The sequence below is a fragment of the Engraulis encrasicolus genome, chromosome 24 (genome assembly GCF_034702125.1).
Source record: "Engraulis encrasicolus isolate BLACKSEA-1 chromosome 24, IST_EnEncr_1.0, whole genome shotgun sequence".
Classification (NCBI taxonomy): Eukaryota; Metazoa; Chordata; class Actinopteri; order Clupeiformes; family Engraulidae; genus Engraulis; species Engraulis encrasicolus.
The window spans coordinates 39,170,746-39,196,457 of NC_085880.1; the positions used below are offsets into that span (position 1 = coordinate 39,170,746).

General features: G+C 45.4%; 2 protein-coding genes across 2 annotated transcripts; both read right to left on the reverse strand.

Annotated features, from left to right (window-relative positions):
- si:ch211-195b21.5 (zinc finger CCCH domain-containing protein 13) lies at positions 1–9,305 on the reverse strand. The gene is made up of 8 exons (XM_063191678.1): positions 8,906–9,305; positions 8,661–8,782; positions 7,632–8,343; positions 6,400–7,282; positions 5,510–5,679; positions 4,910–5,003; positions 3,375–3,496; positions 1–1,121 (listed from the first exon to the last, which is right to left on the reverse strand). Exons 1-8 carry the CDS (start codon positions 9,125–9,127, stop codon positions 639–641), a joined length of 2,808 nt encoding a protein of 935 aa, XP_063047748.1. The 5' UTR covers positions 9,128–9,305; the 3' UTR covers positions 1–638.
- A 2,415-nt stretch (positions 9,306–11,720) lies between these two features.
- Positions 11,721–25,504, reverse strand: fam98a (family with sequence similarity 98 member A). The gene is made up of 8 exons (XM_063191686.1): positions 25,371–25,504; positions 24,286–24,434; positions 23,653–23,790; positions 22,343–22,530; positions 21,283–21,363; positions 17,164–17,280; positions 16,588–16,755; positions 11,721–13,464 (listed from the first exon to the last, which is right to left on the reverse strand). The coding sequence occupies exons 1-8, from the start codon at positions 25,406–25,408 to the stop codon at positions 12,733–12,735; spliced, it is 1,611 nt and encodes a 536-aa protein (XP_063047756.1). The 5' UTR covers positions 25,409–25,504; the 3' UTR covers positions 11,721–12,732.
- Between the last annotated feature and the right edge of the window lie 208 nt (positions 25,505–25,712).

Below are 25,712 nucleotides of genomic sequence, written 5' to 3' on the forward strand. Positions count from 1 at the left end.
GACAATAACAGCATGTGGGACCCACAATTTATTTGCAAAAAAGTATTCACAAAATTGTCACACTTCCTCAGAATGGAAGTGCTCCATTAAACCTCCAACAGAACGTCTATGATTATTACATGAAAAAGTCAAACTGTATTTTTCTCACAACCAACATGAAGGAATTTCACTAGGCTGGCATTTTCCTTAGCTGCAGAGTTTGTTGTGTGGTGATATGATGAGAGTTTATAAATCAGTGTCATGTCACTGAGTCAGTGGCTGCTTTTGCCATGCTGTGGGGTGAACAAACACTAAAGCCCGATTCAGGCTCATCCTTCGATTGTGGGACACGTACTATCAGCGGGGGGTGGCGGCAGATCACGTACCCAAACAGTCTCCACGCCCCCCTCTTTTAGCCCTGAAACGACCCCTTGCAGCAATCAACATATATTTCTCCCAGGCTGAATTGTCCGTGGTCTGCCTCTACACCCCCCCCCCGCTCACAGTGTGTGTCCTGCAACTGAAGGAGGAGTCTAAACAGACCTTAACTGACCAAGAGCGGTACCCAAGACATTGTTCCTGTTGGTGATGACCACAACTAAAAACCGTAAAACAATAGGGAGAAGGGCAAATCATAGTATCTTCAGGGTTAAAAAACGCTAAGGGGTCTTTGTTTTATTTTTCCCCTGCTTGTCCTTGTCCTTCACCTTATCCTTATCCTTTTGCTTCTTCTTCTCCTTCTTTTTCTCCTTCTTCTTTTTCTTCTTCTTGTCCTTCTTCTTGTCTTTTTTCTTGTCGTCTTTGCCGTCTTTGTCCGAATCGTCAGAGTCGTCCGAGCTGTCGGAGCTCGACTTTGCGCCTTTGTCCTTCCCCGAGGGGCTCTTATTACCTCCACTCGTCGTCGGCTCCCGTTTGGTGGAGGGGGCGGGGGCCGCGTCGTTCCTGCGGCCCGGGCCCGGGTCCTCTCTGGGCCTCTTGTTGGACCAGTGTCCTGGACTGAGTCTACGATCGTCCCGGTGCGACGTCGTCCTGCTGTCCTCGAGGGGGCGCTTCTTATCCTGGTGGCCCGCTGGTCCCTTGGAGTGCTGAGAGAGATGCGCAAAGGGTTTCTTGGAGTCACTGTAGAGCTTAGCAGCACTACCCTACAAAAACAAACAAACAAAACAATTCAAAAGAGTAATGAAATCAATCAATCTTTTGCAACAATTCACTCATACTGGAATCTAATCATTTCAATTTCAATTCAATAGCCCCTTGAGACGAATCATCTCGTTTTCAGGGTCCGTTGTTCTTTCAGAGAGGCTGTTCTTGTGCTCACATCATTTTAGAGCAGGGGTGTCAAACTGAAATTGACAGAGGGCCAAAATCAGAATCTGGAACAAAGTCTCAGGCAGAACTCAATATCTTTTTTTTTTTAAGTGGACAAAAATTGTGCGTGCATGTACTTAATACTAATTGTTAAATTTCACACATTCTCTTTCCCACCCTATATGTTGGCTCAAATGTGCCTAATTTTCCTGCGACACACTAAATGTCATGTTCTAGTCATGTGACACTATACATCAATGGCGTATGTGGGCCAACTGTAAGACACATTTGAAGTTCTCACAGGCCAAACAAAATGACTCTGCGGACCAGATCTGACTCCTGGGCATCCCTGCTTTAGAGCACCTTACCAGGTCATGCTGGACAAGTGCATCATCCATTTGTTATGTCACCGTCATGGGTGTGTTGTAATGCAGTATAGTCTGACAATAAGTAGCCTTTGCACTTCCATTTTATTGCAGATGGACCATTAATCTCATGTCTATGACGCTTGATCTATTCGTGCCTTGAGTGATGCCTTTACTTATGTGCTACATTTGAATGATTGTTCAAGCTTAAAACCAGGCTGATTGAACACTGAACATCACAGACATTAGTGATCAGGTAGATCTTACACTTCCATAGGGGTGGGTGGGTATTGGCATGGGGTTCACGATTCAATGCGCATCACAATACACATGCCACAATGCAATTCTTTCACGATGCATTGCAATTCCTGTACAATTGCTATTGCATTGCAATATTTACTTCAGTAAATGTATAAAAATACAGCTTTGGATATAATATTCAGTTGCTTTGTAGCATTCATAACTCAATTCATTTCATTAAGCATTTTAGCATCTTGGAGAGAGCTTCCATCACAACAGAAATATTACCTACTCTCTACTGAACAAAATGAACCAGTGTCAAATTGAACTTTATTATTGTTAAATAATTGATTGTCATGAATCAATGCCATATATTGTGAAAATAAGTATCGCAATACACCGTCATGAATCCATGCAGTATATCGTGGAAATAAAGTATCGTGATGCATCGTCATGACAAATGTTTTTTGCACACCCCTTCACATCCAGACAGAAAATGTCTCTCTGCACAAGTCAGCCAGACCCTGTCTATGAAACGCAAAGTAACACAAGAACAACCAGAGACGGCAGCCAGGGGAGTATTCCAAGAGCCTGAGTCGGTAGTAAAGCAGGTTGGGTTAACCCTGGGGTAGTGGTATATCATCTAAGGTGCTGTTTCCACGTAGCAGGAGATTTTTTTAGCAGGGTATTTTTTTCTCCTGTTGAGGTGTAAACGCAACATGTGGATACAAATAAATCCTCCATTGTAACAAATGCGTTTCAGCCCCCTAAACAGGATATTTTTTTCTCCTGCTTTTTTTCCTGGATTTTTAAATATCTGCTACGTGGAAATGGAAGGCCAAAACCAATGCAAAACCAATGCAACCAGGAGAAAAAAATATCCACATATAAAAATATCCAGCTACGTGGAAACAGCACCTAATAGTAGAGCCTAGAGTCCTAATTTTCTTAACTAAATGACACCTGTGGACTATCTATTACCAGGTGTACGACTTCCTGTAGGTTGACTTAGACAGGTTTATCACTTAACCAGCTTCTTGGAATACTCCCCGGGTCCCCTTGCCAATGCCTGATGCATGTGATGTGTGTTTGGCGACACCCCTAGGTCTGGTTTAGACTTGTCCTTCAGTTGGAGGACACGCACTGTCAGCGGGGGGTAGCGGCAGATCAAGTACCCAAACAGCCATCACGCCCCCTTTTTTAGTGCTGAAAAGCCACGATCAACATATATTTCTCCCAGGCTGAATTGTCCGCAATCTGCCGCCGCTGCTCAACCCCACCCCCCACCCCACCCCCACCGCTGACAATATGTGTCCCCCAACTGAAGGAGGAGTCTAAACAGACCTTTAGGCGACCCAAAACACTGCAGACAGACAGACAGACAGACAGACAGACAGACAGACAGACAGGCAAACCAGCTTCAACTATATAATACAATAACAGCATGTTGGGAGTGACACTGCAGGCTAGTCAGTGACATACTTTGCCCGTGTCGCCTGAGCATTTGTGGCAGCCCTCATGGCCTTGGGCGCTGGCCAGGTCACCAAAGAACTCCTCACACAGCTGGCAGTAGAAGCCGATCACAGGAATCAAGGAGCCCGAGCCTGCAAAACAACAGCAGCATCAGTGGATACAGTCATAAAGGAGATCAACTTTCTTCATTACATTACAATACATTACATCAGTGTTTCTCAACTGGTGGGTCACGACCCAAAAGTGGGTCGCGGAGCCTTGGCGTTAAAAAAAACGTAATTCTAAAAAAAAAAAAATCCAACTTTTCCTGCAACAATTTACAACTTTTATTTTGATAGGCTAGTGAACTCCGTGTCATCTGTTGTCATAGATACAATCTGAATTTTTATGCGAGATAGATAGCGTGCAACCAGTCATTCGAGTCTTGGTTACATTTTGAGAATTGCATTGAATAGACTTGAACGCTAAAAAAATTGGGTCGCGACCGAATGAGAGTGGAAAAAGGTGGGTCCCAAGACTGTTCCAGTTGAGAACCACTGCATTACATTACATTACACTTAGCTGACACTTTCATTTATTCAAAGCGACTTCCAACTATTATTTTACAGTCCCTGGAGCAATGTGGGGCTAGGTGCCTTGCTCAAGGGGACTTCTGCCATGGATGGAGATGTAGGGAGAGGTCAGGGGGGATTCGAACCGGCCACCCCTAGATTGAAAGACCAACTCTCTCTTCCCACTATACCACGGCTGCCCCCACTACGCCACAACTGCCCATCAACTTTATCTACTTTATTCATCACGTGGGAAATATAGGATGTCCAGTGCCTGTGGCTGGTGATGAAAAAAGTTCATTTAGAGCCCTGCTCTCATGTATTCATGACTGGTACTCGCAGAGTTTCAATAATGACTGCACATATAATAGGTCTTATATTTGATAAAGGCAATAAAGTTGAGACAAGAAAGCTCCCGCACACTGGTCACATTTGCAGCATTTTACTTGTGACGGTTTCCGGGAATTGCTTGAAGAAGGTCAACAGACTGAAGCGTTGCAAGAAAAACGTGGCAAATGTGAACATTGTGGGAGCTTTCTTATCTCAACGTTGGTGACCCAGTGATTCCACTCCTACACACCTAGCCTAAAGGGCCGTACACACACGTCGCTGCTAGTTACTCGCGCAGCGAATGAACTCAATAGAATGTCAATGTGTTCCAGCGAGACTAGCAGACAAGTAGGCGAGTACTGTACAAGCGATGCGATGTGGGCGGATCCCGAGTTGAAAATATTTGATCTTCGAGCGAGGCGAGTAAGCGAGTAACCAATTGGAAGGCAGAGTTCGGTACTTCTCGCCTGTTCATTGGCAGTTAAAGCCGCGGGAACTTTCAGCAAACGTTCCATGAAACAGAGGCGAGTAGACGAGCAAGCGAGAAGCTAGCAAATAGCAGCGATGTGTGTGTACGGCCCTTAAGAAGCTGTGCAAGACTCCCCAAAAATAGTAAAGGCCATGAAGTTAAAAAAATAAAAAACAGGTCTCGTAGACTTTTACCTTCTTGTTTCAGAATGCTCTCCAACTCCTTGATGAGGTTCTCCTTCCTCTTAGGTCCACCGAGATGCTTGTCACTCGCGTCTCGTTCTCTGTCCTAAACAGGCAACACAAAAAAGTGTGAGGTGAGTGCGCACACAGCGCCTGTAGGTCTAACAGGTTTTTTGTTACTCTTGTTGCACACTGAAGAAGGCACACGCCGAAACGCGTGTAATAAAAAACGTGTTCAAAAACATGTGTAATAAAAAAACACTACTATGCAAGGTGCGGCCTCCTTCTTGAAACCTGTAGGTCTAACACAAAATATCCTGTGGCTGTTCAAAAAAATGTTGATAATTGCTAGCAATGGCTGGCACTCAGTGGCACTCATTCCAAACAAGGATGCTGTTTGCTAAACAAGCATGGCCTGAAATATTTAAGCATTGCATCCACAGCAGTTTTGATAATTCAAAGAATTGCTATCGTTAATGCCACTACTAGAGCCATACACTACATTGCAGTTCTGAAAAATGAAAGCCTCACTGCATGCGACTAAAAAGAAGAAAAAATGTCCAACCACAACCAGAATCTGTGCTTAGAATAAAACCAAAGCAAAGTCCATACCCTTCCAGTGTGGCTGCCATCTCTATCCTTGTCCCTCTCCCGGTCTCGGTCCTTGTCCCTCTCCCGGTCTCGGTCTCGGTCCCGCTCTCTGTCACGGTCACGATCTTTGTGTGAATGTCCTCTGTCCTCGGAGGTTTCATGCTTACTGTGCGAGTTCTCCATCTTTGACCCTAAAAAGGAAAAGTTCAAAACAGTAAGACTTCATCAATTTCATCACCTGAAATTACATAGACGATAACGGATACTACATATATAGGGTTTATTTGCAAATGTTTTGACATTTGCATTTTATTATTGGAAATGACTGTTCAGAGGTCATATCACCTATGTGTGAATTCTTACCTTTCAAATATTTATTTTAAACCTATATATAATGCATTTTGCAATGTAATTCAATGGAATGCCCAATACAAAAATGACAATTTCCTAACATTCTACAAAATGGAGATACACCGTTTTGCAAATAAACCCTTCAGCCATGGCTCAGTGGTTAGAGCATTGGGCTGGCAACCCAAGGGTTCCCGGTTCAATGCCCGACCGGACCACGGCTGAAGTGCCCTTGAGCAAGGCACCTAACCCCCACACTGCTCCCCGGGCGCCGCTCAGCAGGCAGCCCACTGCTACAGACTAGTGTGTGTACTTCAATGTGATTCACTAGTCCAAATGGGATAAAGTGCAGAGAAAGAATTTCCCCTAGGGGACCAAAATTGGCTCCAATTGGCTTCCAATTGGCTATACTTCATATATAGACTTGCGTATAATAAACATGATGAATATAGCACCTTTAGTATTTTCAAGCCTCCCACCCTCCAAAACAATTCCTTTAATTGATCATACTATTGTGACGAAGGATGAAAAAGGAGGGCGTTGCAAGAGAAAGTGTCTCTCACCTTTGGATGAAGAATGTGAAGACCTCGGGGTGGAGGACGACTGGTCCTTCTGTATCGCCGCATCCCGCAACTTAGCGGCGATCTTGTTGATTTCCGAAGTGGTCAGACTCAGCCCCATGGACTTCACCAACTTCTTAACCCGCTCGATCTCCGCAGCGCCCGGCTCTTCCTCCCGACTGTCTTTGGACGGACTGTGAGGCCGGTGCTTGGAGGAGGAGGAGGAGGAGGTGAAGGGCGACGTCTCTGGTTTGTGTTCCGGGGTGACGCTCTCCTTCTTTATCGACGACGCCTGCGGGGGACCCGGGGCTGTTGGAGGCCCCAGGCCCGTCGTCATGGCCAGTGCCGACTGCGCCTGCTTGAAAATATGGCTCATGCCTGGATCTCCGAACAGGTTCTTGAACTGCTGCAGTGAGTCACCTCCGCCGCTGGAGGCTAAACCGTCTAGCGCTGGCACTGCCCACGGCGTTGCATTACTGTCAGGGACACTGCTGGACAGACCACGGTCCGTCCCCGTCCCCATCCCCATCCCCGGCCCCGTCCCGTCATCTCCGTACAGAAACGTCTCCTCGTCGTCGATGTCTGGGATTTTGTTCCTGGTGGAGGTGGCTGTGGCGGCGGCTGTTGGAGGAGGAGGCCTCTGCTCTTCCGGGACCTGCCCCATCAGACTGAGGAAGAAGTCTGTGCTGTCCTGCCGCACCACCTCGTGGGGGAGTAAGGGGCTGTCGGACACCCCCGGCAGCGGTAGGACCTCGTGCGAGAGCAAGGAGCTGTCGGACACCCCCGGCAGGACCATGGGAGGCTCCGCTGGCCTTGGGTAAACGACGATGTCCGGCGGGGCTCGTGAAGAGGCAGAACTCTGAGACACCGGAGAGGAGCTGGCAGACTGCAAAGGTGAAGAGACATGACGTGAAGCTGCATTTAGCATCAGCAATGAGCTGCTGTGCCACAGCAACATAGACTGATGGCATACTTATTAATAGACACAATATTTCGTCCCATTTACAGTACATCTGACACACTTACAAAAACAAACAATAGAGAAAACACAACAGACAGACACTTCATTTTACAGACAGACACAACATTGTAAAACATGCCACTTCTTCAACATTCACCTCAAGGATGGACTAACCATGAAATAATTTGAAATCTGAAATGAAAAGGTATTGTGTGGTGCATCGTCATATTTCTAACTATAAATCTGACTTTAGGCCCGACTAAGTAGACTGTACCTGAGACTGCTGGATGAGGAAGGCTTTCTTCACCACAGACATGGAGTCCTCCAGGCCCTTGCTCTGCAGCAGCTGCTTCAGTTCCTGGAAGAGCTCCATCTTTGAGGACATGTGGCTACTACTGTTCTGTTGTCCAATACCACCACCGCCATCGCCACCATTACCGGCGTCCTTGTGGTGGTGGTGGTGTCCGAGTCCAGCGTCCCTGACCTGGCTCTTGGCCCGGCTCCTAGGAGGGCTCCTGCTCCGTGTCCTGGCCCGGCTCTTACTGCGGGCCCTGCTCTTGGCCCTGCTCTTGGCCCGACTCCGGCCTCGACTCCTACCCCTGCTGCGGCTCCGCTCGCGGCTCTTGCTCCGCGCCCGGCTTTTGCTACGAGCTCGGCTCTTGCTCCGTGCCCGGCTCTTGCTACGCGCCCTGCTTTTGCTACGAGCCCGGCTTTTGCTCCTGGCTCGGCTTTTCGCTCTGCTCTTTGCCCGGCTCCTGCCCCGGCTTCTTCCACGGCTCCTCTCCTGACTGACACTGCGGCTACGGCTACGGCTGTGTCCTCCTCTCTGTGTCAGAGAGGGGCTCTTGCCTTGGTCCGAGACCGGTTGGAAGGCCGGTTTGAAATGGCCCCAGGGGCCCGAGTCCCCTCCTTCTCTCCCGTTGGCCTTCTGCTTCTCCTTCTCCTTGTCGGCCAGAATCCGGAGGAACATCTCTCCAGCCTGCTCACTGTGTTAAGTTTTTGGAAGTGGAAACATGGTTAATTCTGATGACTTAGCAAATGATGACAAAGTACCACAAACTCAATATGTGTCGTGTTTCCATGCATCCCTTATTTGTTCATTCTACTTCAAGCTTACCCTTCAGCCCTACATTTAGATCAGAACAAATTAAAAACATCACAGGGCCTACTTAAATTACAGCATGTAATTAACTTTACAAATGGACTAAAACGTATCGTATAAGGGAAAAAATAAATAAAATGCTCATGTTAATCCAAAACCCAGAAAGTGTAAGCATAAGTCACAAGTGTAAACAGTGCCAACCTGTCATCCCAACTGCGTGGTTTCAGTGTTTGATTATGGCTTGGAGCAGGGGCAGCGTTGTGTTGATTACCAACAGTTATCACCATGTTGTGGTCAACGGGAAGACCACTGTATGTCCGTGCCTGGAGAAAAATAAGCGCCTTTCACTTGTTATCCTTTTTTACATGCGACCATTTGCATTGCATGCATAGTGATGAGCTTTCATGATGCTAACGTTACGTAGATCGGAGGCGCACTTTACTCACCTCCATGTATGAAGGCCTGCATGGTGGTGGAGGTCCAACGGGGAGGGCAGGTGGTGGGGCCCGGTAAGGGAGATAAGGTGGTGGGTACATGACTGGATATCTAGGACAAAATCCCGGTCCTTGTGGTGGCGGGCCATTTGGGCGAGCATTTGGAGGAGGAGGACCAGAGCCGAAACCGGTGGGTCTCTGGATGTGTCCGGAGGTGTATTCTGGACGAAACATGTCGCTGCTAAAATGCCATTGTTGGATAGTTTTTGCTCAAAACCACTATTGTTACGTGAAAACAACTTTGACTTAAAGAGTTAAGAGTTATATCCATCCATTTTGGAGGTATGCAGTCACGCGCAAAACAAAACCTGGGAAAAAATCTTATCACACTAGGCTACTTCAATGAACTCCTTCCTCCTTCAGTTTACGCCGTTTCTCACGCTACAAGCAACAGCGCTCCCTAGAGGTCGGCGGTCCGAACTGCAGTTCAGATGTACTGGTACCATAATAGCTAGAGCAGGGGTGCATCCCAATATGTGTCCTTGCCTCCTCCACTTGTGCTTGTCTCCTCGTCCCGCCTCCTGGCCCCTCCTCCGTGGAGAAAACGATAAAGTTTCCCAGCTGTCAGCCTCGCCACAACAACTTTTGAGGGACTGTTTTTCATTCACCATCCCAATTGCAAATGAGAAAAAGACTTAACAATTGAGCTTTTGCAAGATATTGAAATATAATGCTGTTGTCAGTGATGTCATCATGACGAGAAGCAAGTGGAGGAGGCAAGTGGAGGAGGCAAGGTCACATATTGGGATGCACCCCAGGGCTATAGAGTTCTTCAGCGGAAGCGGAAGCATGTAGTAGATTGTAGTCTTTCATGTTAGCATTTAAGGACGTCCTGGTTCCTATCGGCTTCCGGCCTCCATTGGGAATGAATAGGGGTAAATTTCAAATAAGCTCCGAGTGCAAGCACGCGCTTAGCGAACCCCCGCAAACTGTCGAGGGTGTTAAAAATAGGCTGTAGGTATGACATGGTTGATCATTTTGTGTCAAACTTCGACATAAATACGATGTTGCGTCCATATGCTAAACCCGGAAGCTTTTGGCGACTACAGAAACGGCGCCAGTATCTAACGGCATGTACGTGCGGAAGGTTGTACCCATGGCAACCAAAGGAAAGTATGTAGTTCGGAAGTTTTAATGATCAGAAAGGGGTTAGCAATATTGAATTATAATCGTCATGATTTAACATGTGAATACACCAACTTGATGATACGATCCGTTCCACTAATGAGAAAGGGATGCGGGGACACGCTAATGTTCGTTGTTGCCGTGCAACTTATATTTTTGCCAAACCTGAATCTCTATGGCGTTTTGCAATGTAAAAAATCGCCAGGGAACCGGTAGTCCAAACGCCGCATACAAGTTGACGTCAACGCTGAAGAGCTCTATTCAAATCGAGGCCCTGGGGCCAGATGTGGCCCTTGGAGGGCAAGGTTCTGCTCCCCCCATAAGGTCAGAACAAAATGAAAACAAATATTTGTGCTATCTGTGGCCGTGCATAATTTGCGATCACAAACACTTCAAGTTGGGTATATTTGTACACATTCATATGAGAGTAAAATCTTATCTAAAACAGTGTCATAATTAGACTATCCTACTATAGAGAAGGGAATATCTGTTCTGTCTGGAAAGATACCCGCTTGTTTTATACCCTAACTTCAGACACAGTGCTGCTTGCAGTTATACAGATTCTATGTTCGGCATCTTCACTGAAGGAAATTTGAAAAAACTGGCCCTCTGTGACTTTTAATTGAATACTCCTGCCATAGTGGCTCCAGTATGCCGGTATATCAGGGGGGACAGTTCAACATACTATCAATGAGGCAAGCGCTTCACTTCAGTATTACATCAGTAAAACTCAGAGTCCTTTGGCTGTCAACTCTCAATGAATATGTGGTTTGATCTAGTGGTAGCATCAGTTCCTTGTGTGTTTGTTCATTTTTAATTACCATTCTGCTCCAGTGTTAATTTTGTCGACTAGACTAGACTAAATATTTTAGTCGACTAACCCTTTTAGAGTTTTAGTCGACTAAACTCTGACTAACAAAAATGATCTGTGAAAGACTAAAATGTTGAGGACTTTTAGTCGACTAAATAATGACTAAACAAAAATTATTTGTGAAAGACTACAGTAAAAGCGACTAAGACTAAGAAGTAACTTTTAGTCGACTAAATTCTGACTAACAAAAATGATTTGTGAAAGACTGAAAATGACTAAAGACGTAGACTTTTTGGGGGGCTCAGATATAAGTTGCATATTCACATTTGTGAGCACCATATTCACATTTGAGCACTATTGACTGCTGGCACAGTGGGATCAAAAACATTCTCACAGAAAGCTTAGCTAGGTTAGAATTAGAGACAGGCATGCCATTGGCGAATAATCCTACATAGTGTCCCTTTCAGACACAGTATTATACATTTGCTATTACCAGAGTGGCAATGACCAAGTCCTAGTGCATTACTAAAGCCCCTGTGTTTTATTGTATTGTGACTAAAACTAAAGACTAAAATGTTTTGACTAAAACTAGACTAAAATGTTGAGGACTTTTAGTCAACTAAATAATGACTTAACAAAAATGACTTGTGAAAGACTAAAACTAGACAAAAATGTTGAGGGCTTTTAGTCGACTAAATAACTAAACAAAAACGACAACGACAACACTATGAAATAGTTATGTATTTTAAAAATATATTTGTCCACCCAGTTATGAAATTGCATCATTCCCTCTGTACCAAACAATTTGTGCGTAGGGACAGACAACAGATCTGTTATGCACACATTTTCTTTATTAATTTTCTCATTTTTTCCATTCACACTTTCCAAGCAGTCATTTCCATGTTATGTACACAACACAACAGAGCAGCATTGGGTGGACTGTCCAAATATCCTTAAATCGAAGTAACGGAAAGAGGGGTCAGATTTGTCTGACGACAGTAAATTAAGGAACATTCATATACCGTATTTTAGATGGCCACACATCCATTTGAAATGAAATGACACAAAAAAAACTCTTGTGACAGGTAAATGTAAACTAGTGTTAAACAGATTTTTTCTTTTTAAATTGAAAAGAGCATGGCCCTTGAGAACTTTTTTTCCCTTCCAATAAAGGTACAACAATGTATTGAAGTCACATGTGCCAAATGTAAAACACATAACGCCTTTTGGAGGTTTCTACCTCGCGATAATCTCTTCGATAAGGCCTTTGACGTCGTCATCACGGTCAGCACAGTCTGGATTGGCCAGAGGGACACAGCAAACCTTGCCACCTTGTTCAAGCTCAACCACGCAGAACTCCTTAGTATGGCACAGGCACAGGTACAGATCGCAGAGTACACACACATAAACACGCTCACGCTCTCGCTCTCTCACACACACACACACACACACACACACACACACACACACACACACACACACACACACACACACCAAGTCATTTGGTTGGGAATTGGGGAGTGGGATGTCTTCAGGGGGTGGGAGAGATAGCCAGAGGCACAAAAAGGGATGGGGAATTTTTTTTTAAAAAAGAAAAAAAAGAGAGAAAATAATGTGACTATTTGACCGACCCACAAGCTCCCAGTCGCGTCTCATTGAGAATGTTTCCACGATACTGAGATTGGCAACCACAGTATCCTTGGTGGCCTTTTTCTCTTCCATCGTCCTTCCTTCCTTCCCCGTGACTGCTTCCACTCCCGTTCCGGTTCCATAGCCACTGATGCGCCGATCCGTACTGTGGTGACGTGCTTTTCAAGCGTTTGGGGGGCGCAGGGCAGGTTTCTCAGCTCGTGTAGTAGCCCTGGCCGAAGCCCGACTGATTGTACTGCTGGCCCCCGTGCTGGAAGAACTGTTCGAATTGGCCGCCCTGCTGGTTGTAGTTCTGGCCGCCTCCTCTGCCTCCCCATCCTCCTCCACCTCCTTGGCCCTCTCCACGCCGGCCGCGTCCCCGCCCCCCGCGCCCTCCTCGACCCCCTCTGCCACCCTCCTGGTGCCTGCTGCCTCCATCCTGCTGGTGGTGCTGGTAGCCACCTCCTCCACCACCTCCCTGGTGGCCTCCTCCGCTATGATATCCTCCCCCTGCTCCTCCACCTCCTCCTCCTTGGTAGCCTGATCCACCTTGGTGACCCTGGTACCCACCACCACCGTGGTGACCGCCTCCACCTCCATACCCTCCTCTTCCACCCCCCTGATAGCCTCCATCTTGATGGTGGCCATGGTAGCCTCCTCCACCACCACCACGATCACCACCGTCCGACCAGCCACCTTGCACTTTACCGCCCCGGTCTCCACCCCTGCCGCCCCTGTCGTACCCACCCCCTCCCCCTCTATGGTCGTAGCCTCCTCTGCCACCACCTCCTCCTCCTCTGCCACCTCCTCCTCCGTAATGTCCGCCCCCGCCCCCAAAGCCACCCGAGGGGCCGTCCTGCCTCTTCTGCCAGGAGGGCATCTCTGGGGGCGGGGGCTCGATCTCGTTGGGCCGGCCGCCTCGATCTGGCACCCGACCCATCAGGATCTGGTTTAGGAAAAAAAGAGAAGAGAGGATGACCAGATGCATTAAAATGTTAGAATTGCGTCACGGTCCCTTATCTTTCTTTCCCCTCAAGCACATTGAATGACAGTTCTGTCGTATAAAGGCAACGTGTAGTAACTACATATTGTGACAAAATTGAGTTTAGACTGAAAATGGTCTTCACTAACCCTCCTTTATTTTGTGACAAAGCCTTATCGTCCAAATGTCCAAACGCATGTTAAGAGATATGCACTGCAGTAACCACAATATCCAACCTAATGCTAAGGCTTTGAAGGCTTTTTTCCTCAATTTCAATGTTGGCGTAGTTACTGCACTTTGCCTTTTTGGGCATGAATTCTATTCATTCTACTCATTAATTCGTTCATAATACTACTGGGATCAACGATCTTAAAAATTACAGAATCTCTCACTAAAGGGTAAATCACTATAGTCAGCTAATTTCTGTGCAAATGTGAAATCGAGCAATCTGCGTTAGCTCTGGCAGACCACGTAGTCAACGCGCCGTTTTGCCTATTGGCTGACGCTGACCCAACCCATACAACAACTAATCAGCTGCGCTTCGGTTAATCAGCAGCAGCTCGCAATTGGATGCGGTCATATGGCGCGCTTTATTTAAACTACCAAATTTGTTTTCCTGTCATTGCTTTTTGCTGCTTGTTTTGCTCCCACCACCTCCCCTGCTCCACCAGACTAATCGTTGTCAAACAATGTCATGTTGTTGTTGTTGTTGCTTGCTCTGTTCTAGGGGGTATTTTGCCTTTCCAGCTAAATGGAAGGCACACCACTTCAGGATGCTGCGGTTCCCTGTATTGGCTTCCATGGAGCTCATGGAGAAGCCGGGGAACTTCCTCCGAACCAGTGTTAATTTCGTCAGCTTTTTTTGATTTAGTCTTAGTCTTAGTCACAATGACGAAAATCAATTTTAGTCATAGTCATATTTTAGTCATTGCCTTCCCAATTTAGTCTTAGTCTTAGTCAAAATGACGAAAATCAATTTTAGTCATAGTCAAATTTTAGTCATTTTAGTCAACATTTCAAGTTTAGTCAACATTTCATTTTTTTGTCATTTTAGTCAATATTGTGTAAAATAAACAACCTACAATGGCTATTGTTATTTCACAAAGTATTACTAATATTGCCTATTGCAGCAAATATTCACCTTGTTACTTGGTCATTTTCCACCACAACCCAAATCAGTAATTTCAACATCATAGAGCAAAAGAGCATCACACACACACCCAGGTGCAGGCTTCTCTCTCTCTCTCTCTCTCTCTCTCTCTCTCTCTCTCTCTCTCTCTCTCTCTCTCTCTCTCTCTCTCTCTCTCTCTTCTCTCTCTCTCTCTCTCTCTCTCTCTCTCTCTCTCTCTCTCTCTCTCTCTCTCTCTCTCTCTCTCTCTCTCTCTCTCTCTCTCTATCTCTCTCTCTCTCTCTCTCTCTCTCTCTCTCTCTCTCTCTCTCTCTCTCTCTCTCTCTCCTCTCTCTCTCTCTCTCTCTCTCTCTCTCTCTCTCTCTCTCTCTCTCTCTCTCTCTCTCTCTCGTGCGTCAGAAGCTGCTGCATGTTATATTTCATTTTGAGTTTGATCACGGAGGAAGCTACATGCTCTTCTTCACCTGACCGCGGGACTTAAAGCCTGCAGATTGCCGGCAGTGGGAAGACCAGACATCCCAAGTCTGCATGAAGTTCAGGAAGTCTCCCTGATAGTGGCTTCCCGATGACCACGAGTCAGATAAAATACTGCTGATGTTAGACTATGCAAGCTAGCGGTTTTTGTGTTCAATTGGCAATGCGAGCAGAGAACTATAATGACTCGTGCGGCATGTGTGGAATGGGCTTAAATAGATTGCGCGAGCACACTGATACTGCGTATGCCCTGCAAAAGTCCCAGGAAAAATAGTTAGGCAGGGGTATGCAGACTGGACGATAGAAAGGACACGCACATACAAATATTTAAACACTACTGCTGTTTTGTTTGTCGGGGGTGTCGAGGCTCGATAAGCATGACCTGAAAAGAGTTTTTGGAACTTAGGAAGACGCTGAAGACGCACGGACATGCTGTCGATTTCCTTGGGTCTTTTAGCGTTGCTCTCGACGAGAACAAGTTTCAAATCTCAACAGTTTAAAACTCCTTAGCGATCGCCCATCCATTGATTCTTTTCAGAACTAGGCTACAGTAGCCGTGCCTCTGTTACTTTAGACAGGCCAACTTTCCCCCTGCTGGCGCGCACTCCCACGGTGACTGATTTAAATAAATTCACAAATCCGACCTTCATGATTTGCTTGCTGCCTACTCATATGGTTAAACAACAAATATAGCAAACATTACAAAAAAAGAACAGACAACGAACGCCGGGCTAAGACAGCCTAAGTAAAAAGGAGAATAGTTGAAGCTCGAGGAGGTTTAGAATGACAGTATCAGAGGAGGATTGGCGCGACTGTCATTACCTACTGCAGAAACACATGTCCTCGTCATGGATAAGAGGGTTGTTGAACATGTTTAAAAATGAACACTTCCATCAATTCATCAACGTCGGCTATTTTTTTTTAGCTTTCTCTGGGAATGTTTTAGGACCTAAACTCAACTTAAATGGACTCACTGAAGTACTAGGCTACAGAACTACTGACTGAGCCGCGCCATGCATTGGCTGCCAGCAGATACAAGCGAGGCAACACAGCGTGAGCGCGCAATCACCTATGAAGTTCAAGACACTTGTAGGCCTATATTACAATTACAAATTAGAAATTAATTATAAATAATTATATATTTTTAATGTCCATTCGTCCATGGCTTGTAAATTTCGTCTCGTCTTAGTCTCCTTGACGAAAATATTTTTTTATTTTCGTCATATTTTGATTTGCTTGAGGCAATTTTTAGTGCGTCATCGTCTCGTCATCGTCAAGGGAAAAAGGGGCGTTGACGAAATATTTTCGTCATCGTCGTGGTTGACGAAATTAACACTGCTCGAACAGAGCCATACCCCCAAACACAAATGTATGCATTCAGAAATAAAGCTTCTGAAATATATCTCTGTTTCCCGTCTCATTTTTGACTAGAGTGGATCTGACAGAAATAAAAGATTTGCTACCTTATGCCGTCTTGTTCTCACCTTATTAATTGCACAGGCCGTCTTCTCTCTGATGCGCCCGCTGCTGGTTCGCATGATTTTGGACTGGTCTGCTCTGGCTGCGTAGAGGTGAGCCACAGACACAGTGCTCTTGGCATTCAGGGCGGTGCGCAAGGGCGGATACACCTTCCCCAGCTTATCAGAGTGCGTCTGTCAAAGCAAAGAAGAAAATCATTTAAATGTAAACAAAAGGTGCTACGAAAACCCTTATAAATGGAATCACATATCTGCCAAAATGCTGGACCACTGATATGCAAATAGGAGCGTTAACAAATGGGCTATAAACTAGAGGTAACATGCACTTCAGTCCTCTTATGGCAGGCCATGAAGTTGCAGGAGCCAACCAACCAAACCAACCAACCAACACACAAATTCAGGCGAGCACATAACCTCCTTGGCGGAGGTAATAAAAAATCTGTAAAATGTGACTGTCCTCCAAGGCAATAATCAGTCTGATGATGACTATATCAAAAAGAATGTGATTTTCAAGCAAAGCACAGCACAAATTTAGCTAGGTCATACAACGTTTTTTTCTCTAGTGTAAGCTTGACGGCTCACCTTTGCCCGATCCGACCAGCCAAACGACTGCACCGTCACATCGAGACGTTTTAACAACATTTTCCTCCTGACGTCATATTCATTCGTAAGTGCTTGGTTGATGGCTTCAATCTTCTCCTGAAACACACAAGCCACATACATACAAATTAAACTGCTGTAATGAAGTGTTTATGAGACTATGATAAACGCTTTTAAAACTAGTCAACATACAATAAACACAGCATGAAATGAAAACAAACAAACAGCTCAAATTTGCCTGAAATTCCTCCATTACTTAAAGGTTAAATGCAATCACACACTTCCTCTAAAAAACTACATGGTTAAACAAGCCTCCAAGGTAACCCAATCCCATTTCTTGACATCGGAAGATAACATGAGTTTTGTTTGCATTCTGTTCTCCCTAAGAAGTACAGTCCACTACAGATTACACCCAGGGCCACATCATATCAGCTGAGTGCACTTTATACTTTGGAAAGAGTAGAGGTCTGCACACTAGGGATGGGAATCTTCATCATCAAAGCGATACGATGTGCATCTCGATACACATGGCAACAATACGATACATTCACGATTCATGAAATTACCAGTGATAAGATGCGATACGATTCTTCTACCTACTGCGATGCAGTTCGATATGGCGCGATACAATTATAATGCCATGCGATGCAGTGCGATTCGGTACGATACGATGCGATACAGAACAGATTAAAATATCAAATTGGTATTAAAGGCTGTGCACAAGGCTGCCGTTAGGCATAAGCAGAGTAAACAGAGCGCTTTTAGAGCCTCAACCACTTTGCCCCCAAAATTGTGACCTCCTAAATTGAGACTGACTAAACATCATGAAAAAATATTTAATTACATTTCAAAACATTTTTGTTAGCTATCAAAGGGCCATCATTTTTCAGACATTCTGTAATTGTGAATACAGGAATTAGCATTATTATTAGTAGCAGTAGTAGTAGTAGTATTTACTTATGAGGGGGCCTCCTGACCAGTTATGCCTAGGCCCCCAAAACCTTAGCAGCGGCCCTGGCTGTGCATATTACTTTTGAAATAGCCTATACTGGAAAACATACAGAGAGCAGTGAGAACTCATTTTGGCTTGGGCTCATTGCTTTGAGCAGAGAAAATGAAAAAATATATACCTGAATACCATGCCAATTACAGTAGGCCTATATCTCTTTTTTAAAATAAAAATGGGGAAACCACAGAGCTTCTGCTCATGTTGGAATATTGACCAGGTAAGCTCTGAACAACTTATCAACTACAATTGATCCAAATTAGAACAATTCAGTAAGTAGATGTTGGGAATGGGGTTAATATCAGAAGGGGGAAATAACGTGCGTAGGCTACTCGACTGAAGTGTTGGAATAGTGTACTATCATACGGTTTGTACCGATGCGGACAGTCAAGATACGATGCATCTCGATTTTATTTGCGTTTCTTACCGATGCAGACGTTTGCAAATCGATGCAACCGTACCATACAGGTCGTATCGATTTTCCCGATACGTATCGGTGAATCTTCCCTTCCCTACCGCACACTGTAGCTCCGCTTTGAAAATGTATTCAGGTATGACGTGAATAAATCGGGTGATGCGACCACACCTCAGGGGGTATGAGTTAAAATGTAATAATCATTTATAAATCTCAAATGCCAACAGATCTTTAACTCAGCTACTGAAGAGTTGAGAAAAATGAAGGGTGTGGTTCAGTAACAGAGATATAAAACTGACATTATTTATAATGTCAGCCGCCCCAAAGTTGAAAAAAGTGTTCAACTTGTACCATTCCTCCTTCAACTTGAAAGTGAAAGCCCATTGGGAAACTCCAACTCCCATTGTCATTGTGACACAGCACTCCACAGCACACAAGTGAACACTGCACACTGCACACAACGAAATTGCATTTATGCCTCACCCGTGCAAGGGGGCAGCCCTCAGTGGCGCCCCATGGGGAGCAGTGCGGTGGGACGGTACCATGCTCAGGGTACCTCAGTCATGGAGGAGGATGGGGGAGAGCACTGGTTGATTACTCCCCCCACCAACCTCGCGGGTCGGGAGTCGAACCGGCAACCTCTGGGATGCAAGTCTGACGCCCTAACCGCTCACCCATGACTGCCCTAACTTGTTGAGTTCTTCCTCAACACCCGCACAAATTACCGTATTAGCCCGAATATAAGACGATCCTGAATATAAGACGACCCCCCTTTTCAGGTTCATGTTTTGGGGGAAAAAAAAGTTTTTTTGAAGACTAAATTTAGTTTCACATTGGAAACTTCTTTCAAAATGCAATTTTTAATTTGTTGGAAAAGCTTAGGCTTTTTACATAGAAAAAAATTCACAATGTAATTTTCATGATAAAAAACTACAGATAGCTAGGGCCTACTCATACCCTTTTCCTTTCTTTGCTCACTTCAGTGGTTACCTGACAAGCGCCAGCAGGCACCTACTGTACAGCCGCCTGGGTGTGACTGTTCTAAGTGCGACACAACATTCCATACTACACTCGCAGAGCATCAGTCTGCACCAGCCAGGCAACCAGTCCAGTAGAGATAGACTATCTATTGTGCAATGCACATTTTGGCAAAATGCTTTGTTGACAGCAATATCTAACCAGCAGCCGTCTCGCCAAATCGCCGTTCATTTTATGCATCCAAAGTTTTCCGTTGGACTGTAGAAACCGAACGTGACCAAAAGCAGATTGACGCATTGCATTTGAAACCCATGCGCTGCCTATCAGCACCGTTGACATTAGAAGTCCGATTGGCATTCATTTCGTGCCAAGGGTAAAACTCTTAGTGATTTTATATGAACGAGACAATCTCTTCCCCTAACCATTACTCTCTGTCGCTGTATTGTTGTGAGGGATATCGTCAAATAGGCACCACCTGTAAAGGCGCCGCTCTCTCGCGCACATGAATGACCATTCATTGGCTGATGACAGCATCCAAAACTTAGCCTACAGGTTGTTCATCAAATCACCCTTCATTTCTTTAGTTTCAAGTTGTACTGGTGACCAGAGAGAACAACCAAAGCTTTCCTGATGAGAGTAAAACCGAACACAAATAAAAACAGAGCAACGCATCGCGATTGACTGTTGTGTTTTCCCCCTCGCATTGTCGGCCCGCATCGCGTTGACATTGACAGTTGATAGACGGGCGGTGCAACACTCATCACGAAACGCAGTTAGCATATGCACATTTGATATGGACAAAACAATCTCTAGCCCTATCCATAAGGCTATTGAGTTTTGTGTCATTGTTGTGAAGCATAATGGCCGCATTCAGGTAAAGTAAATAAAAAAAATAAAAAATAAATAAATAAGTTTTTAGTCTAGCGCGCGGAAATAAGACGACCCTTTTTAGAGTACTATTTTTAGAACAAAAACCACGTCTTATATTCGGGCCAATACGGTAATTTTCCCCAAATTCCAATATCTTCATTATAAACACAGGGCAACACAAAAAGCTAAAGCAACGGGGTTGAAAAATGTAGGCAAATAGTAGGCAGCCATGGTTTAATGGTTATAGCCATGGAGGTAGTATAAGAACTGGAGAGAGTGAATAAGTCCCACCTCCAGTCATTTCAATGGGAAATGCTAGGCTAGTGAATTCAGCCAAAAAAAAATTCGGTTTCCAAAATGGAGTTATTTCCGCCGACAGTTTACTCAGCCAATTACGTGCCACGTTAATGACTGACCAGAAAACTATATGGAAGACGGACATTGGATGCATGGAGGTGCCCAACCACAGACCTGTACAGGTCTGTGCGCCCAACACTAAACTCGCGTACCCACCAATCATCATGAGCGAAGTGAATGTCGTAAGTGCGAAAATGGCGACTTGCTAATCAGCGAAGCTAACCAGCCAAATCCTGCCCCCTTGGTTAGAGCGATGATCTTTATATCAGAGGGTTGCAGGTTCAAATCCCACCCTAACCACCACCTCCATCCATGGCTGAAGTGCCCTTGAGCAAGCCACCCAATCCCACATTGCTCCAGGGACTGTAACCAATACCCTGCAATATCTGTACGTCGCTTTAGAGAAAAGTGTCAGCTAAGTGTAATGTAATGTAATGTAATGTAATAATGTAAATTGAGTACAGGGCAGTCTTACCCAGTGGAAGGGTCCCAGTGGTTTCTTCAACAGAGGAGCTCCTACGTGGTATGGGGGCACTTTAGCCAAAGCTTCTTTCAGCTGTCAATACAAAAACACACACCACAAGAAGATAAATGTTTAAATGTAATTAACCCAGTAAGAAAAGGCCCAAGTGAATGGCAAATTAAGTTTAGTTGAAGCTCTGAACCATTTGGTCATATTACCGGTATTTCAAAATTACGTTAATACTTAAAGTTTCAGTAACAGGGCCCTCTCCTGGTGAAAAGCCATGCTATGCAATTACATGGGCCCACATTCGACAACATGAGATGATCCCCTCATCATCTGCAACATGTGGATACCCCTCCCCTTCCAAAATTTGGTAGGAGCTCATATTTGCACACTAACTTCAAGGCATTTCACATTTTACTGAGGAGGTCAGCAGTGTAGACCACATAACAATGGCATAAAACTATGGTACATTTTTAAAAATGATTATTTTTTGCCAATCAGAATAAAGTGTTCCCACACATCAGAACATTATCTTCTCCTTTTTGCATTCAAAAATTCTGATGATGTTGTCTACAAGCAGCATATCAATAAATTGGGACGTAGTGACAGTCAATTGCATGAAATGTCACCTCTGCGCTCTGCTAGGCAGACCTACGGCTCTGCTATGGGCCAAACACAGGTATGCACCCGCTGGTCCGTGTGGCAATGCAAAACACTGCAGTTGCTTTCAGAAAACTGAAACAGTTTACCGCTTCATACGTGATATGTCATGTTTTTTGGGTGAGTTTTATGGTTTTCGCTGTTGATGGTTTGTAACATGTTCCAGCGCGCTGTGTCAGACGGCCATCACTACATGGCCCCTGTTATACATAAGCTTTTACCAAAATGGAAATGATCAAGTCGTAATGCATTACTAAAGATGTATATCTGTACAGTTATAGTGTTGCAGTACTATGGTGGGTACATTTTTTCAAAGTTGGCCAACTAAACATGACATGAGTACTCAAATATTTCATGCAATCACGAAAGCAACCCTGAGTCTGAATGCAGAACACAGAATGCAGACCTTTTTCTCGATCCCGCTGAAGAACTGGAACATTTTGATGTCAGGGGGTGGCTTGGACATGCCCAGGCCCATACAGATGCCCTTGAGCTCCTTGAAGAGGTCACTGCCACCGCCCGCCTCCTGGCTCTTCTTCTGGGGCTTGTTGATCAGCTCCATCCGGGCAGCCTCCAGCTCCGAGATCAGGAAAGCTGACACCCAACAACAACAAGCAGCTGCAGTTAGGATACCATACAAGCAGCATAGAAGCTAGTTCAGGAGTAAACCAGGTTCAGTTAAGAGGTAAATCATCTAATAGAAGAGCCTGGGGTCCTCATTTTCTCAAAACGAGGATTCCAGGCTCTTCTTAATTGATCTACGTCTTTACTTAACCTAATTTACTGAACCAGCTTCTTAGTATATGCCTCGGGACCGGAGCAAAGGCACAATCTCACTCCCCTTACAAACTCCCCCACTACTCCCTCTGTGTATTCTCTACAATTGTATGTTTTTCTACAATACAAATGAAGGAAAATGAGGACTCCAGGCTCTTCTATTAGATGATTTACCTCTTAACTTAACCTGGTTAATTCCTGAACCAGCTTTTTAGTATACCCTGCCCTGAGGCCACACATAGGGCTTTCAGGCCGACCAGAACGGAGCCGGTGCCGGTGCCTGCACCAGTTACGTTCGGCATTAAAGTGCTTATCTGCGAACCGCCCGTGTTCATACTGGGCTCTGAACTTTTTCAGCATGTGTGACTGTGTTATCCGGATGAACCTGCTGATGGCCACGCTGTAGTCACAGTTCACAGAGAAAAACCTAGTCTTTAGCAGTTCGCATTGCGAACCAACTTTCCGGACACACTAAAATCTGTGGCGTGAACACGACGGCCGGTTCGCGATTAGGTGCGGGAACGGGCACGGTTCTCAGTCGGCCTGAATGCGCTAACAGTGATGTTTATTTGACATAAGACAAATAAACACAGGGTGGAAGTGGGGCGTACAGCTCGATTGCTGCATGTGTGTGCGAAAGCAAATTAAACAAAAATGGGGGTCATGGGGGTAGTCATTGGACTAAGGAGCTTATGTCATTACACCAGGGACCTGGGTATGAAACCGAGAACATGTCCCGATTCTTTACCATCTCTCTTTCTCCCCACTCCTTTCCTGTCGATCTCCACTGTCCTGTCAAACCCCCTCAGAAAAATAAATAAAGAGAGGTTCCTCGAAGATCTCTGGCCATCAAGGCTCAATGTCAAACAGCTTGTGTGTTTAATGTGCATGCACAGAAAATAACACAGTATGCAAGTCTTAGTAGCAGCCCTTCCTTACTCAAGAGTAGTAGGCAGTTGGTTTTGTTGTTGAGGAGCCTCTGGGTGGCGTCTCCAGAGGTGAGGGAGTTGTAGGGGCACACCAGCTCAGACAGGAGCCCACTCATCTCCAGCTGAAAGCCCACCGCTTCACCAGGGCCTGGAGGACGCAAAGCAGAGCAGAATATGCACCACACACACACACACACACACACACACACACACACACACAGACAGACAGACACACACACACACACACACACACACAAAGGCAGACAGATGCACTCACACGGGCAGACAGGAACACAGACAGGCACACAGACAGACAGACAGACACACAGGCAGACAGAAACATACACAGACACACACAGGCAGACAGAAACATACACAGACACACACACGGAAATATGATTAGCCACGTCAGCAAGATAGCCCAGCTGGCAAATGGATCAATTCCAATCATGAGGAATTCAAGAACAACATATTGATGAAATGCTCTCCCCCGCCCAAAGTCAACAACCGGATATGGAGAAGGAATTCCAGCGTTTATGTGAGGTTAAGCCATCTAGAGAGTCTAGTTTCCTTTTCGCCTGCGCTGCACTGTGCTGTGCTGCGTTGCGTTGCCTGTGTGGCAGGACGCCAACACTACACTCACTGTTGGTGGCGTGCACGTTCTCGTCCAGCTTGCAGTAGAGCCTGAGCTCGGACACGATCCAGGCACACAGCTTGGTGTACTCAGGGGACTCCGCTCCGCCGCTCGCCGCCACGTCCAGCGCCCCGTCCTCCAGCAGGGGCCCCTGATACCTGCCACACACATGGCAACATACCAGGGCACATGATTTATTTTACATGCCACCACCACCACCACCACCATTGGCATAGGTGGATATACACCGGGCAACTCCAGCACAAAAACACATGCATAACCTGCAGATAGGACAGATTCCTTTAAAACTGAAGATACAAAGATGTACAGAATGACTTAACACTTTGTCATGTCGAGAGAGAGAGAGAGAATGTATCATGTATCCTGTATCCTGTATGTCACTATCTTGGTTAAAAAGCAATGCCTAGAGAATGCCATGGTTTATCATTTAGCGACAATTCTGTCAGAGCAGCTGCCCTAATATGACAAAGGGGCTTGAGATTTTCTGAGTGTGCTAAATTTAGACCAAACTACAAACAGGGTATTCAAAAAAGTCCTGTCCAGTGAGCAGCCACCCAGTCTCCATCTTGGGCTACATTACTTCAGCTACACTGAATGCCAACCTACATTCAGCAAGGCAAACCAATTGAAAACAAGTACTACCTGTACAGCAAATGGCATTGTGTTACACAAGCGTAACAGACATGAAGCATAGTAAAAGAAGCCTATGCTTAAATGATAATTAGGCTGCTGTTTTGTAATAAGCTAACGGTACCCTTTTGGCAACTGATTCATTGCCAGATATAACGTGGCTTTGACCGTGCCAGATAGTCTTGCACGTACGTCATGGCTATTAACATGCTGAGCTAAATAAGTGGGCAGTTTGACCATTTTCACGATCGTTTCAAAGAACAATCTGGCAAGTGCCTGTCATTATGAAAGATAAGCACACGTCTCCCTCTTCACTGACATGTCACGCCAACCGGTTAGCTAACAGGGCTAGTTGACACAGCAGTGACTGCACCCGGCAACCTCTCTCCGCGCATATTTTCTTCAGATATCCGGTATGACCTCAAATGTGGTTGATCACCTACCCCAAATCTTCAAGAGAGTCCAGGATATCGGTCTCCATTTGGCCAACACAATCACAAGCTGCAATAGAAAAATGCAACGTTTCGGCAGCCTGCTAGCGGTGCTGCTGTGTTGGCATACAGTTGATCTCTGAGCAATCTCGCGGTGTAGCCAGGGCGACCGCGTATATGCCTGAGTAAATATTTAAGGACCGGGGGCCTTCTGTATTTTTCTGAGCGCCTTCCATTTGAAACGTTTTATGGTTTTCAAATTTCCACTTCACTACGGTCGTTCTTGTTTTTAACCCTATCATAATGTCAAATGCAAAACAGTCACCAGAAATAATACATTTATGGATATGCATG